Here is a 17,725-nt window from a genome sequence, read left to right on the forward strand (position 1 = left end):
TCATTTTTCACTATTTTTTTCAAAACTGTTAATTTTATCAATTGTAAAATTCTGTTGAATCACGCATGGTATCATGCAAGCACAAGAAAATTTTTAACTATTCTATTAATGCTAAATTATTATCAACCTGTGAATCAAATTCTGAATCTGCACTGTATGATTACATATTTTATTGTAATATATTTCAGTTTTGTTAATTCGCTTTCTGAGTTCGATTATTTCTTAAGCCTGTCAATTATTGTGTCTGATACGTTCTATATCATCAAGAACCGATCGAATACGATCATTGGAATAATTGAATCAAGCTGGATATTGGAACAGGTCTAAGTGGATGTAGCGAGTGGGGTCAGATCGAGATATTTATTCTTTGTCCTTACCTGCTCATATATCAGCTTTTATCTGTTACCTACCTCGAATTTGGAGCGAACTCATCAATTGTACAGCAGAGGCAGCCATAGATCATATAAATTCCTACAATAGAGCTTAAAACCCGACAAGACTCTGTTCTCGAAGTATATTCTGAACGATATTGGGTTCAAATACCGTATTTTAATCCTTCAGAACTTATTAGAGACGCAGTCCCGTAAATTATCTACATCGGGATTTTTGCTCGACCTGTATGATTTTGTATGCTCATTCTTCACAGGTAATAATTTTAAGGTATCCGTATTCAGTGTTTAGCGTCCGCTACACTACTTATAAAAATTTCATCATTATACAATCTGTCATTAGAAGAATCAAGGGTGAGCGAGCGTTTAGGCCTCCCGCGATTCCGACAATTGTATTGAGTCTTGTAGTGAGTCAATCAGTCTGGTGTTCACTCAGCGTCCTCACACGCCATTGCAAAATTTATAGCCACTACACCACTGACTCAGTGCAAGATTCACCCTACATGTGTGAAGCCGTTAAAAAACGCACCACATGATTTGCCGGCCCAACGTGAGGCATTTAAATACAGCATTACATCACCCTACGTGTGTTGTCCTATCCTTGGAGGTGAGAGTGACTCCCCAGGAAGAGCACCACAATTTTTCTCAATAGAAGATTTGAGAGTAATGGAATGAAAGAAATGCACACTTTTCTAAACGGTACGTTTGTAGAACAGGATTTCTTCATTCACGCAGCTAGTAGACGACACATTTTGGTTTAAATAAACTTTATAAGTGCGCGCCAAAAGCTTGAACCAACGATTCTGAAATGGCGTTCCATGGGAACATTTTCCACTAGTCACGTGATGGAATAATTTACGATTGGAACTGAAACAATTTACTGTACACAGAACCTACACATTTTCACTTCTAAAGCAAACCGCATTCAAACACACTCTGACAATGTATACTTTGTTTAGCAGTACTGTACCGCAACTAGTCACTAGTTCTTGTTCTTATAATATTAAAAACATAATAAGATTTCCACAATAAACACCTCACTCTGTCACCGTACTGTATCTAGCGCCAGTTGTCACCGTACTGCGTCTAGTCAGCAGACCTGACGTTGCCCGGGTTGATAATCTCGTCGTGTAGAGTGCGCATGTGTCGCAGCAGATTGCTCTTAACGTTGAACTCCTTGGCGCACACCTGACACTCGTAGGGCCGCTCGCCCGTGTGCGTGCGAGAGTGAACCATCATGGAGGCGTGTGAAGGGAATGTCTTCTCGCACAGCGGACAGTGCTTACGCCCGTTCAGTGCTGCCTGCTTCAACAGGAACTGTAACAAATTATTAGAAAACCAGTTGTAATGGAGTATAGAAGAGGGTTACAAAAATAGTTCATCTTTATAGAGATGTCCACGTTATAATGGCAGTGGAGAAAGATAGCTAGAACAAAGTTGCCGATCAATGCCTTCTATAAACGGTAGCTGATACAGGTTCATATTATTAATTTTTAATCATTATTAACCTGACCTGTGCAGCGCTCCTCGCCAACCGACTGCTACGAGACGACCCTGATGTGGAGGTGCTAGCCCTAGGGGGTCGCGCCGCTCCCACCGACGACTGGTTGCTCATTGCCAGTTGCTCCTCTGTGTGCGCGCTTTGGATATGCCTCACCCAATCACCTGGGTTCGAGTACACCTGCAAACATATCAACAGAAATAATGTAGAAAATTAAGCAGTCAAAATAGAAAAATTAGAAATACAGATGAAAATTAATGAGGAATTGCATTTATTCAAATGCTAATTAATGACTACTTATTATTAAACGAAAATCCAAATTATATGCTGTAAATCACCCCGAAGACTACTGCTACTGCAAATATGGTTCGAGGTTATTTACAGGATTTAATTTGGATTTTCGTTTGATAATGATCATACCGGGTGACCCAGAATAACGGGAACATTTGAAAACGCCATAAAACATTAGTGGGAAGGGCAAAAATGATTTTATTTAAACTAATGTAAAGTTCAAAACTGTCCATTTGAGAATTATTAATAACATCTATCACTTTTTGACAATTACTTCTTCAAGATGGCTTCCTCCTGCACGAATACACCCTTGAAATCTGTGTTGAGATTCCTGAACGATTGCTGCAACATTTCAGCTGGGATATTGTTGATTTCATTTTGAATTGTCTGTTATGATTCAACCACAGTTATAGGTCAAGTTGTGGAAACGTTTGATTTGAGGTAGCTCCACAAACAGAAAATAGCAGGTGGACAGATCATGAAACGCAACCTAATCGTGAGATTACACAGTTACTAAACAATACTCTCTCGCACAGTTGCCATTGAATGCAGTGCAGAGTGAATTTCGCTCACAATTTCATCAATAATTAAAAATTGAAACAGAATTCAAAATGAAATCCGCAATAACCCAGATGAGATGTTGAAGCGATCAATGAGGAATCGTCAACACAGATTTCAAGAGTGTATTCGTTCAGGAGGAAGCCATCTTAAAGAAGTAATTGTCAAAGAAAATAAAATACAAAATGATTAAATGAACTAAATAATGCTGAAGAAATATTATATTCTTGACTGAAAAAAAATTAATTTTAAAATAGTTGATAAATATTTTTACAAGATGGAAAAATTATCACGGAACTGTATAAATCATAACATGAGATACAAATTCAAACGTGAACTGAGTTTATTAACATAAGTGAGTTTTTGATCTTGGAGGAGACAAATGACAGTTTTTAAGAGTAAATTATGATTCACCTGTGAATTGTGATTCAACTAGAACAGGTGACATCAGATACTTGTTTATGAGAAAACTGCGTGAGGTCTACTGTTCACAAACTAATAGTAATAACTGACCAAGCGAAGTGAGGTCTAAGATTCAAGTCAACGGTTTTGCATTTCTCTTTATGTTTATATGTTGCGCATTTACGGCGGAACACGGTAATAGATTTTCATGAAATTTGACAGGTACATACTCCTTTTTAAATTGCGCGTCGAAGTATATACAAGGTTTTTGGAAATTTGCATTTCAGATAATATAAAAGGAAAAGGAGCCTTCATACGCCAATATTAGAGTAAAAATCAGACTATAGAATATTATTCATCATAAATCAGCTGTCGAGTGGATTATAAATTGACGCATTCAATTCAATAACTCAATGTAACTTAATGAAAATACAGCTATTATGTGGAGTACTAATTGCATGCAGTGAGGCATGCAATTGATAACTTGAAGTAGCATAGTATTTTCTCCCGACTTTCCTCTGCTTTCAACTTCAACTCGATAAGCTTTTGATGATAGTAGCATATAGATGTTTACATCAAATTATTAGCATTGTCGATACAACAACCCAAACAGCCATTAGTAGTTTATACACTGATATCTCACCGACATGACAGGACAGGACAGAATTTACTCTGATGGACAGTATTAGAGGAGACTGTGATTTATAACTGCGTGAGGTCTACTGTTCACAGAACTACTAGTAATAATAATATTGAAAACCTTATTGATCACTTATTGAAAACCTTGTTGATTGACTTATTGAAAACCTTGGAACCTTATTGATTACTTATTGGAAACCTTAAAACCTTATTGATTTACCTCCTGACATAGCTCACAGCGCAGAGGAGGGTACTCAGCTTCGCTGGCTGTCCCCTCATCGTCCCCTTTCTCTCCCACAGCTGAGCCGTTCGTAGCCAGCGAGTCACCTCCACTTGTCTAGAAAAACACAAAATACATATCAACATTTATTGAATTTATTCATTTATTTATTCATATGGCTTTTATTGGCAGAGAGATCTTTTTGGATGTTCTGCCTTGCCGTATTTCCCAATGTATTAGCCTTTTCACTTTGATATAATATCGTATGTTAACTATGATTTATTTTTCCTCCACCTACTGTCTAAAGTACTTACTTTACTCCCTGAAACATGATACTAAAGTGTCACTCTTTCGCCCTCGGTAGTAAAAAACAGAAAAACTCCCTAGGGAGGAAAAGTGACTCCATTTAAATAACATGGGAAGCATCTCTATTTCAAAAACTCACATTGTAATAGGTTAGAAAGTCTAAGCTCAGATGAGAAAGCGTAATAGAGGTGTATGTCATTGAGTCAACTGAATTCAATACCACAACAAGAAATTTGATCAACTCATGAAATATATGTTTGTATGCCTATGATATTATATTCTCAATATTAGTAGACAATAAAAATGTATAAAATTTTTTAAATATTTTATTCTATTCAAAATACCAGCCAACAAATATTTTTGATTTGCAATTCAAATCTGAAACGCCGTATCTGGAGTCAGCCATTTTTGGTAGCCGCTCAGCTGATGTAATTGTTACAACTTTAGCTGATAGATAGCGCAATTGGCAGTGCCAATCAGCCGACCGGTTTTTAGGTTTTAGATTTTAGGTTATGTTGTTAGGAAACATTGTGACCAATACGTAAGTTATTAAAATGATTTTATTTGCAGTTTCTATAAAAAAAAGTAGATGGAGGAAAAATGTTGTGTACATCACGAGCGAAAAATACTTTTTCTCCCTCAGGAAAATTGTTGCCCTCGGCTTTGCCTCGGGCTTCAAACTTTTTCCCACAGGGAGAAAAAGTCGTACTTTCACTCTAGATATACAAATAACTATTGTATTCCATATCTTTAACCAGTTATTTCATAACCAGCAACAAAAACATCCACACACACCATACAAGAAGCTATGCAAATTTGCATATACCACAATTACGGTTATCAAAGACCTTAAGAAGCCATGTAAATGTAGGTTTGAGACTCTTCAATCACCTTCCTCAAGAAATAAGAAATTTCCCGTTTTTGAAGTTTAAAGATGCACTTTACAATTTTCTAGTCAAAAATCCCTTTTACAGCTTGAAAGAGTACTATGAGAAGTGAATATTTGAATGTATTATGACTTTTTAAAAATGTATACTTTGATGTTATTTTGACTTATATTGTATAGAAATAAATTAAGATGTAATTGAATATTATAACTATCTTGACAATGTCTCATGCAATCATGTAATTGTTCTTGGACAAATAAAAATATTCTATTCTATTCCTATTTTTGTCTTTCAAATTATCCACATATTTTCTATTATTGTATATTATTTATCTATATTTTTTTTTTATTGTATCTCTTTTTCTATGTTATTTTTCTGCATTTTTCTAATATTGTATATTATCTACATCTTTTTTTGCTGTTACCTGTTTCTCTGTTATTTTTATGTAAAATTGGTGTTGTATTGTAGTATTGGTTATGTATTATAGTTTATTTATTTCTGGACTGAAAAGTGGACTCAAATCAATTCAAGTGGATAGCATAACCTATAATGTTTATTCATTCATAACTCTACCTTCATTGTATTATCATTCATCCCATCATCACCTAGGCTTAAAATACTTCTATGAAGTCGCCTTTGTAAAATAATAAATATTCAAATTTCGGACAAATTTCAAGTTTGGACAAACTTCCGGCCATTGATATGTATTCAATAATACAGTGAATGAATAAATAAATAATAGTTTAGCTTACATTGCGCTTAGCCTTGCGCCTAGGCAGTTCGGTGGGAGGGTGCGTCTCAGTGTGCCTGACCCAGAGCGCAGGAGTGGTGAAAGTCTGTCCGCACATGTCACAGGTCAACGGCGCATAGAAAGCACTCATGTCTTCCTCATCCTCATCCTCCTCACCTCCCTCTCCTTCCTCCTCATCCTCCTCAAATTCCACCTCCTCATCCTCTTCATCTCCACCCTCTTCCCCCTCATCACCTGAGTAGAGTTCCTGCGAAAAAAAACAAAGAGATTAGAGAAAAATCAAAATATAACAAAAGAAATGATAAATATTGTATATGACCGTAGGCCTATATCATTTGGTTAAAGTATGTGGATATGATTGTGTATATCATTTTTTTTCCTGAATTAAGAGTGCACTCCTAAAGGATTAAAAATGTTGAACCGGCAAGATGTTCTGCTGATTCTATGTAACATATACAGTAGGCTACACAGACAAGATATCAAGGATTTTGAGGGAAATAATATTACACTTTAATTAATATTTTCACGTTTTTTATTCCTTATTCAATGATCGATTTACCAAATTCAATAGCATTGAGTAATTGAATTAGAAAGAGCCAGGGAAAGCATGTCAATTTTCAATAAGAGAGCAACAGGTATTCTATGTTCTACTGATTCTATGTAATGTATATATACAATAGGCTACACAGACAAGATATCAAGGATTTTGAGGGAAATAATATTATACTTTAATTAATGTTTTCACGTTTTTTATTCATTATCAATGATCAATTTATTAAATTCGTTAGCATTGAGTAATTGAATTAGAAGGAGCCAGGGAAAGCATGTCAATTTTCAATAAGAGAGCAACAGGTATTCGATGTGCAGGCTCTTACAAAATCGATCATTCTGAAAGATCCAGCCGTCCAAAAGTATTGAATTTCTAGAAAAATTGAAGATAAATATTGTATGAATCGTAGGAGATGTTGATGGGACTTGAAAGTTATGTACTTTTTGAGAAAGAGACTTACAAAGTTGCTCAATTCAACATTGAAAAGATAAGAAGAATAGAGCACCAATGACGTCACACCGATCATCTGACTCTGACTCAAGATGCGCGTGGCCAGTACCTTGTATTCTAGTTACCTTGCTTTTAATAAATAAACTTTACTTACCGACTTGATGTTGATATCTGAATGTAGCACCGCTTTGTCCGAGTCAGGGTGGGGTGGTGGAGCATCCATGTTGTCCCACTCTATGGGCTCCTCTTTCACCAGCAACTCTATCTGCATACTCTGCTCTATGCCTAGCACTCCTTCGTCACTCTCTCGCTCTCGCTCCTCTCTCTGCTTGTCACTGCCTCCTAGATATCACAATGAATGGACAATCATTATATTTGTTAAAGAGCAATAATGTGCATATTCACTATATTAAGTAACAACCTGGCCCGGCGAACTTCATACCGCCAAATAGTTAATTCATCTCATGACAATCTTTAGCTGGATGCACACCTGAGGAGGCGCGATGCGGCATTTTCAATCCAGGTGCTTCTTGCTTATTGGTTTGAATAGAAGAAATCACACACACTGAATCGGGCATTGCGTGGAACGGTGTGATAAGGCAATCTCCATAATATAACCAAGCCGCATCTCCTCAGGTGTGCTTAGCCTTAGCTTAATCTGATGCACTATATTTTTATGAAAATCATCCATCAATCAGTAATTACATTCATATCTCAATATGGACTTACTATGTGCTTAGTTAGTTGTGCAGTAGTTTGTATTTTTTAGATATAATTGAATGCAGCCTGCTGGGAAATTGAATGGAATATCTCCTTGTTGCTGATTTTCCCGTGCATATTCTAAATTTACAGCATATCGAGTTCTACGACCCAATTTTGGACGTCGTTCGTACCGCGGCAATATTATTAGAATCAAAATTTTGTGAATCAGTGGAAAGAAAATAGAAAAACAGATCCAACGACGGCTGTTGGATGACGCAATGATTATAACAGCAGATTTTTATTTCTGTGTGTGGCCAGCTCACAAATCTTCTCCCATAAGGATTAGATAAGGTTACACATAGTCCGGAATAGGTTAAGTCTTGTAGTTGTTTATTTATAGTAGTTTACTTCACAAAATTTCCAGTCCTTGAATATGTTCACAAAGTAGAATTTTAAAGTTGAATAAATACCTCCAACCAACTCCTCGACATTCTCCTTCTGGTTCTCGGGTGGGGGCAGAGAGTGCGACTTCTTGGCGGGCGGTGGTGGGGGATTGGGAGGTGTGTGCGTTCCTTGGCTAGCCGACGCAGGGCGTTTGGAGGCACCCACCTACAAAACATACAGCATAGCATATTACTATAAGATACACAGATAAGATAGGATTCATTTGCCATAAACAAGATACTATCACAATTTTCCACGAGAAATATACAAACAGTGATTACATAAATAATACAATAATGATGATCTGGTGTGGCGCACTCATACAACTTTCCTTGCCGTTATGAAAATTGATCACCTGACGACGCTAGAGATGAAGCTGATGACGCTAGTGTTCACGCGCATCTCAAGTCTACTATTCAAAGATCTGAGCCAGCTGGTGACAGGACAATAACGCTGGAGAAACATTAGGTCTGCTATCTCTTCATAGTGAATGATTTAATAGAATCAACAGTTGCCAACAGTTTGCAATTGAATAGTCACATTTTCTCGAATTGCAAGCTTATTTTCAATTTTAGGTGGAAATGTTACTGAACATCAATTGTAGAGATGTTCATGCAAAATCTTTTCCACTTGAAAGTTTTTGTTTAAATTATATCTGGAGCCTGATAATTGGGAATCTAAAATGAAACTTTGCATAGATGGGACGGAGCTCCTGAAATTTTAACAGATATGGGACTTGTGGCAGTTGATATAGCTTATCAATGACTATTTTAGGTATAAATTCAATCAAAATCGTTGGAGCAGTTTTCGAGAAAATCGCGAAAAACCCTGTTATTGACAACATTTTCGCCATTTTATACGCCATCTTGAATTGCATTTGATGGAAATTCGTGTCGGATCCTTATATTGTAAAGACCTTAAGTTCCAAATTTCAAGTCATTCCGTTAATTGGAAGAAGAGGTATCGTGTACACAGACACACATACACAAACAAACAGTCATAAACAAACATACCACACACACACACACACACACACACACACACACATACATACAGACCAATACCCAAAAACCACTTTTTTGGACTCAGGGGACCTTGAAACGTATAGAAATTTGAAAATTGGGTACCTTAATTTTTTCGGAAAGCAATATTTTCCTTACCTATGGTGATAGGGCAAGGAAAGTAGAAATGATAGAAATAAAATAGTGAGTATTATTTACCTTCAAGTGAGGTTGGTGACTACCTTCAGTATCGGTAGCAGGCGATTCCAGCGGTCGACTACTCCTTATATTCGGGTCTTGACGGGTTAACACGCCTGTCGGTCTGAAAACATAATTAATTATTAGTTTATTCCCCAAAAAAAGTTCAAATAACATCAATAATAAGTTGACCGTCATATCGAATAATCTATTAGCCTATTTCAATTATTTCTCCGTGTCTTTGCTTATTTTGATGAATATTGGTAAATTGTCTTATTTGTAATTATGTTGACAAATAAATGAATTTGTAGTTGAAATGGCCATAAAATTATAGGTACCAACAAAAAGCCATAATGATTTACTTTACACAGTAAAAACATTCTTCAAAGCCAACTATATTGGAAACTCTCAGGGATACTCTCATGTATGCCCAATCCTGTATAATTATTTCAGTCAATTGAATTATAGAGAAACTATAGCATAATAGTCCAGTAAATATCGACATAAAAAAGGGGGTGTGCTTGCAATTTATATTGTATTTCTGATTTTGTAATATATTATTTGGATAGATAAGAGAAGTCCAGAACCAATTTCTTCATGCAAAATTTCCTTGTGATAGATACAGAGTGGCCCAAAAGCCTCGTATTTTCGGTTGATTTTCCAGTTTCAGCTATTTCTGCCAAATCCAGTAATCGGACAGAAAAATTTGCTTTGGTCTTTTTTCTAGAATATAAAAGTCTGAATAAAATGAGATCATTCCAAACTCTCTATCTTCAATAAGTACTGAGTTATAATTTTTCAAAAATGAGTGAAATTTGAAGGAAAAATCAATTTTGATGAATTTTAGTTTTTGATAAACAATATCTTCCGATTGCTAGCATTTGGATGTATAATTCAAAATCCCTCTGGGCGTAGTTTTGTGCTCTACAATCTAAAATAAAGTGGAGCGCTCTATCCCATATAGATTTCCAGGTATACCTGACAACAATACTCCTTGTATTGTGGAAAACACCTAATTTTCAGCTTGAACCATCATCACCAACTACATTGTCCTCACATTGATATTTCACACAATTACATAAATTCATGAGATTATGTTCTATGAGAATCACCCGTGAAATCTGGCACATCAACTCCCTATACCATGGGTTATTTTCTTATGATATCTTATCTCTATGATAATAAAATTCTATAAATAATTGAATAGTCTCGCCTCACCTGCTAGCTCTGTCTCTGTCCCTCTCCTTATGCGTGCCACTGCCATGTCTACCGGACCCCGAACCCCCGGCCCCTGTCCTACATAAACCCTTGATGCGCAAAATCTCGCCGGCCCTCAACACAGCATCCAACTGCTGTTGACTTACTGTCGCCTCGCCACTGCAAACAACGATTAAATAGGCCTACTTCACTTTTTGTGTAGTTGAGAAGTTGATATTGTGGTAATTATTCATATTGGATGAAAAAGACTATGAAATTGTCGAAAACCACAGATTTATTGATACTTAGAAAGGCCGGTTTCGGTTATTACACCATTGTCAATCTCTGATAAACTGATAGAGTTTATCAGATTATCGGTTTACGGTATTTATCGGTTATTACACCATTGTCAATCTCTGATAAACTAATAGAGTTTATCAGAGTTTGACAATGGTGTAATAACCAAAACCGGCCTTTCTAAGTATCAATAAATCTGTGGTTTTTGACAATTTCTTAGTCTTTTTCATTCAATTAAATACTTCATCAACCAACAGAGTGAAGACTTTAGAACACCAACCAATTGCAATATAATAGAATCTTACGTCACAAGGACGGGAAGGGGCCTTTCGCAGGCGAGAATGATGTTTCTAGTCGAGGCATTAGCATCGTCAAATGTATGACAAGTTTAACATGTGAAAGTGTTTCTGACAATAAAAGTGATTTGATTTGTATTTGTTAATCTCTATTCCGTAATGTCTATCTCTGTTTTCCTCCTAATAAAATTCATTATTTATTTAATCATTCAGAATTACACAACTTACAGAAGAGTACCACAGGCTTATAAGCCCCAAACGGTTCCAAATCTAATTTATACAACAGTCCAAATTTAGCTAGGTTATGTGTCTCAATTTACAATTCAAAACACACAAAAATCATTTTTGAATTGTGATAGTTAACTAGAATGTCTTTGTATTTTCATTATTGTACTTTCATAAACTCTTTTCTGTAGTATATTGATAATAGTGAATTGGTGAATGATAGTATAGGTACATAAAATACAATTTGTAAAGGTATTCTACGTCTACATAATTGTGAATGAATAGATGCTGGTAACTTACCTGTACATATACTGCAGGAGTACACTAAGTGTACGATAGCCGATGTCAGCTGGGAGCACCACTACTAAAGGTGCCCCACCTCCTACCCCTGAAGCTAGGCCTGGGTACGCGTTCCTGCAAATAAAACATCAACAACTATAAGGTGGGCCGTCCACTGGAACCGATTTCGTCCAAACTAGCATCGGCCAAAAACTACCGAACTCAACCGAACGATCCCCCAACAAAGAGAGGAATAGATGCTCGTCCATTGCAACTGGTTCATACGGCCGTCTCCGGCCGATCAATTTTTCGAACCGAATTGAATGGGATTTTCCGGCTCTATCCGGCCGAACTAGCAAGTCGAGCTGGGGCAACAAAGTGTTCCTAACCTAAAATTGTTTCACAGTCCTGTTTGTTTTTTGAAGTTGTTCTGTTTTATAAAGTTGTAACTATGGACCCGTTCTGTGTACATGGAATGTGATAAATTGTCCGATTCACAATTTACCAGGTAAAAAGTTCCGCGTTCCATGGCAGTTTTGACATTCTGTACCAGAAACTAGTTCCAAATTCCTGCCCCACAGTCGAAGCGTGGTAAATTGTCCGACCTGGTACAGTTCCAACTATCTGAGCTCTCATTGGTCTATTATTGTGGTCTTCTTGCTTCTCTGCGCATTCGCTGAAATGCACACTTTTCTAGACGGTTTGTAAAACAGCCTTTCTTCATTCACGCAGCTAGTAAACGATACATTTTACTTTATATGTGCGCGCCAAAAGCTTGAACCAACGATTTTGAAATGGCGTTCCATGGGAACATTTTGCACTAGTCACGTGATGGAACAATTTACTATTGGAACTGGAACAATTTACTGTACACAGAACGTACACTATGGATAATGAAAAGTTGATAAGTTTGGGTCAAGAGCATGTTCCATTGTGGGATATGCGAGACAAAAGATATCATCGTTGTGATGTTCAAAAGAAATCTGTAAACAAAGATTGCTTAATAATCAATAACTAATTTAGTGGATATTTGTTTATTCAATTTTCAAAATCTCAATATAATCATTGTTCATGAAAAATTTTGGTGGGTATGATAGTAGCATAGAGAAACAATTGCGTAAGTAGATATCCCATGGTATAGGGCGTTCATGTCGCAACTTTTACTGTTATCTCAAGCCGATTACTGTCGATTTTTACTGTTTTGACCGCGTAAGAGTGTATGAACGGCACAATATGAGAGACTATCAGCGTCATAAAGCTTCACGGGAAAGAACTACGTGGACTATCAGCTTGAGTTAACAGTAAAAGTTGGGACATAAACGCCCTATACCATGGGATATCTACTTATGCTATTGTTTCTCTATGATAGTAGTTAATTCAATAATTGACAACTAGACTGACGTAAACGGTTCTAATGGACGACCATATTCGACCGAATTAACGGCCTGCAGATTCGTCCGATCCAACGGCCGAACGGATCGGTTGAATACGGTTCCAGTAGACGGTTACTCTTAGGCTCAACTCACACTTATGCGACTCACGTCGAGAAGAGACTGCGACTCTGGTCTCTTCTCGGCGCAGCATGTGTTTTCAAATGGTGACACTCAGACCAGTCAGCCTCGACTCGACATGTTGGTCGAGTCTCGACTAGAGTTTAATGGTAGGAGAAAATACTCTCAAGACCCAGTAGTGGTGTCACGACTCAGCAAGGTGGTGTTTCTGTTAAGACGACTGAAAAATCTTGTTCCTCATCAGTATTTGAAGATTTCATACTTTGGGTTGTTCCAGAGTGTAATGATGTACGGTCTTATTCTCTGGGGTGGGGCAGCTAATGTGGGAAGAATTCTATTACTCCAAAAAAAAGTACTGAGAATAATGACTGGTTCAGACTACTATGCGCATTGTCGTCCTCTTTTTAAATCACAACATATTATGACAGTGTTCAGTTTGTATATTTTGCTTCTTCTGATAAAAGTAAAAAATGAGTTGCATACTTTGAAGTGTAGATCAGAAATGCATAGGCACGACACTAGACAGAGTAATTATTTGGATGTTCCCTATGTAAGATTGAGAAAGTTGCAGTGTCAATCTGACGTTCTATCAATAAGAGCTTTCAATAGATTACCGCTGTGTTCCAGGAATCTGAGTACATCTGTTTTCAAAACAAAAGTGAAAAGGATGCTTTTAGAGAACCCACTGTACAGTGTTGGAGAGTTCTTTGATCTCCCTTGTGATATTATAAATAATTTCTTCCAAGCTGACTGATATATTTATATAATTAGGAGAATTGTTATGTTATAATTATTGATTGATGTTTATAGGTATGTTGTAACCTGTATTTTTTATATTGAGATGTTTATATGTGACATGGCCCACTGTACTATTTCAAGTATTTATCGGCTAATAAATATATTTATATTTCTATTTCTATAGTGTCTGAGTGGAGTGGACTATGATTTTAATTAAGGGAAGAAATAAAATGATCTCGTGAAAATCTTCTTATGCTATCTTTCCTCTGTGGCACACCTTTACGGAGGAACCTTCCAACTTCCAACTGATGAGACAGGATAGATTAAAATTGACCTTGACCTTGAGAGCAATCCAACTGACCTTGTAGCCTGAAACAGCTGATGCAAGTAGGCGCTGCACGCACTCAGGACGAATCGGTGCGCGGACACATAGCGGCCATCAGCTGTGGCCAGAGTGACGTCACTGAACGACTCTGACCGATGCAGGGTCGCGATCGACGAGTGCAGGTTCACGCCGTGACTGTGCCACTTCAGCTGGTAGTTCTCCGCCAGCATCGCCGCCATCTTGGATTGTAGGTGACGTCACTGCTGCGGGTCCTTCAAGGTCGAGTGACGTCACTGGTGGGGTTCTCCAAGGTAGTGTGCCGTCACTAGTAGGAGTCGCTCGGTGTCAAGTAATGGACGATGGATAGAAGCTGTAACAGAGAGAGGAAATTAAACTTAAAATAACTTATGAGAGTTGGGAAAGGAAAGCGCTATCTGCTTTGTTGAATGACTTAGGGTAACCGTCCACTGGAATCGTATTCAATCGATCCGTTCGTCCGAAGAAAGAGACGATTTTGTAGAGGAGGCTGAGGGCTTTTCTTCAGGAAAATCCCTTTTATCCTCTGAGGGAGTTCTATGATTTTAATCCTCAGACTGTGAGTGGATACTTCTTGCATTTTATGGCCTGTGATATATTGTTAAATTTGTGATTGTAAATTTTTGACGATGTCTTGCATTATTGTTTTTGATGTTCTCACACTTGAGGTATGGTATAGCTGCCTGGGGATCGTCTGCAAAAGAAAATCTAGAGAGAGTTCTGAAAATCCAAAAGAGAGCAATAAGAAATATTTTAAGAACCAACTACATTGAGCATTGCAAACCCCTTTTCAAAAAAACAGGAATACTAATAGCAGTCTCCATATATATATCTTGGAAGTCGTTATTTTGGTCCAATCTTGAGACAAGACAGGCACAGCTATGGGACAAGACATAATCACAACATAGACCTCCCACAACATAGATTGAAAAATCTCAGCGATTCTCCGTCTTATGCAGGGGCATACCTGTTCAACTTGCTACCCAGATAGTCTGAAACTACTAGAAAACAACGACTCGCAAGCAAAGGGATTGAAGAGGTATCTAATGGACCGGCCCTATTACACCGTTGCAGCATACATCGAGGAGCATACATACACCCACCTCAGATAGCGGCTAGTGCCGTGGAAAACCCCGTTCAAGGGACAATGACAATTCCCCGGTCAACAGACTGCGGCGAAGAAAACACAAGTAAGAAGTAAGTAAGTAAGTGTTCTGACAATAAACGAATCTTGTATTGGTCTTGCTACATGGTAGGCCTATGTCTCGTTGCATGCTATGAGTGTTTTGACTAGTAACTTTTGTTCTTGACCTGTCTTATGATAATTTTTTTCATTGTTCTTGACTTGTTCACTTGTGGCCATACCTATGACCACGCTATGAACAGAAACGCATTATTATTATTCTTTATTCATTTATACAATAAGTACATCATCAAAATTATAGGGAGAGGAAAAATAAGGTAACCTTGTGCTATTCCTCTCCCAAATTTAGATAAGGTTACACATAGTCCGAAATAGGTTAAGTCTTGTAGATGTTCAATTCACAAAATTTTCACAAAGAAGATTTTCAAATTTAGATGCTTCAAAACTAAACATAGAAGAAACATATTATTATTAGCATACTGTCATTGCTCCCACATGTCAGACAAAACATCTGCACATTTACCAGAAGAGAGGAAGTGCACTCACATGGAACTCGAGGGAGGGTTAGCTTGGATATGCCGCACTGTCGCCTGTCAAGAGTGAAGGACAATTTTCAGTATTTGTGGTGCGAATGTTCAACCGTCTGCAAAACTCAGGGCACAGACTCAAGAACTCATTGGAAGGATCTTCTAACAGAGATTTTTTTGAAGAAAACTAATTTTTCTAGATTGTTTTTGAGATATACCTATAGAGAACACTTGCCTCTATACCTTTAATACCTTCAGCTTCATCCATACCCACCATTATTGTGGGATCGATGGCGTCAAAAAATCAAAACACGTACAAGCACATTAAAAAAAACTGTAACAGTTCAGATCTACATCCCTGAGACACCATTAGTGTGAACCTAATACTCGAGCATGTGAACTGGTGCTTGAACCTGGTGTCCTAGTGTAAATCGGGCCTTACTTCAAACAGACATCTCCATAGGCTAACAAAATGTTAATAACTTAATCCTTATAGATTCTATTAGATTGAACGTTACTTGACAAACATGTACGGTATGTTCATCATGTCTATGATAAGTTATGTACAATCTAATAGAATCTATCAGGATTAAGTTATTAACATTTTGTTAATAACTTTTGTGTAAACGCGGCTTTAAAGGGTCAACATCCCTTACAATCAATTTTGAAGTATTTTCAATTTATAAATATTTTTTGTGTGTTTTGAATTGTAAATTGAGTGTGTAATAGGAGAATGAGTGACACATAACCTAGCTACATTTGGACTGTTGTATAAATTAGAATTGGAACCGTTTTGGGCGTAAGCCTGTGGTACTCTTCTGAAAGTTGTGTAATTCTGAATGATTAAATAAAACTAACTAACTAACTAACATTAAGAAAATAAATAACAGAGCAATGGAAATTATTACATAAAGTAGGCCTACATCAGCACATACTTATTACAATTTATGTCAGAATATATTTTCAATAAATTCGCCGGTTATGGCAGCAATTCTATGATGTTAATTACTAAAGATTCAATTTCGAATAAAAAGACAATACTTATCCAATATATATACTAATAATAGATATTTAAACACTTATCAGGCTGTCTATTTTATGGTTTTAATGCATGATGTTTTGTATGATACAATAAAAGAACCAAGCATGTTGCGTGTAGCTTGGATACGGTAATTAGAGTTGTATACATGAAACTAATCATCCTTTTTCTAAAAGTGTGTTTAAAAACATAAAACGAGAAAGCGTTTCAGAATGCTAAAGGTTCTATATGACATGATCCAGTAATATTTGAGCAACATAAGTTGCTCAAAAACACACATTGAGCTGAAGCATTTGAATAAACCAGTAGAACGCAGCTCCGGTGCTATCACACGGCGTTATCAGTCCACAACTATAACCTTAAAATGATTACTGCAACTTTTTGTAAATTAATAGAAAAGAGTACCTGAATGAAGAGAATAGTAGTCCGATATGTGAGAATATTTTTCCAATCGAGTAGAGGCGTTCCTTGTAAAGCTGCAGCCGCTTCAAACTACCGTCTAAAAATCGATAATGATGCGCATTGGCCATCGATTTCCGACAGGTGTGGAGTGAAAGATCGGGTATTCTCGTCGTGCTATCGATTAAAATCAATATTACAACTTTGGGAAACATTTTAACGACATTAAAATAAGAAATAAAGACAAAACACACCATCTCTTGCATCAAACAGCACTATAATAACGGTTTTATTGACAACAAACGTTGATTGAATTGAGGTTAGGGTAGTTTCAAGTCTTTCATTCTTGTGAATTTTCCTATTTTATATCTCAATATTACACTGAAAAAAATTCACGTATTGTGAATTTGAAAGGAAAAGTAG

General features: G+C 36.9%; 1 protein-coding gene across 1 annotated transcript; it reads right to left on the bottom strand.

The window, feature by feature from the left end:
* Nucleotides 1-1,032: 1,032 nt before the first annotated feature.
* On the bottom strand, nt 1,033-17,636 carry LOC111055861 (telomere zinc finger-associated protein). The gene is made up of 11 exons (XM_039437405.1): nt 17,309-17,636; nt 14,194-14,527; nt 11,605-11,718; nt 10,508-10,666; nt 9,311-9,413; nt 8,117-8,255; nt 7,099-7,286; nt 5,946-6,191; nt 4,001-4,117; nt 1,903-2,070; nt 1,033-1,706 (listed from the first exon to the last, which is right to left on the bottom strand). The coding sequence occupies exons 2-11, from the start codon at nt 14,394-14,396 to the stop codon at nt 1,476-1,478; spliced, it is 1,668 nt and encodes a 555-aa protein (XP_039293339.1). The 5' UTR covers nt 14,397-14,527; nt 17,309-17,636; the 3' UTR covers nt 1,033-1,475.
* Nucleotides 17,637-17,725: the final 89 nt, after the last annotated feature.

Source organism: Nilaparvata lugens, chromosome 11 (assembly GCF_014356525.2).
Source record: "Nilaparvata lugens isolate BPH chromosome 11, ASM1435652v1, whole genome shotgun sequence".
Lineage (NCBI taxonomy): Eukaryota > Metazoa > Arthropoda > Insecta > Hemiptera > Delphacidae > Nilaparvata > Nilaparvata lugens.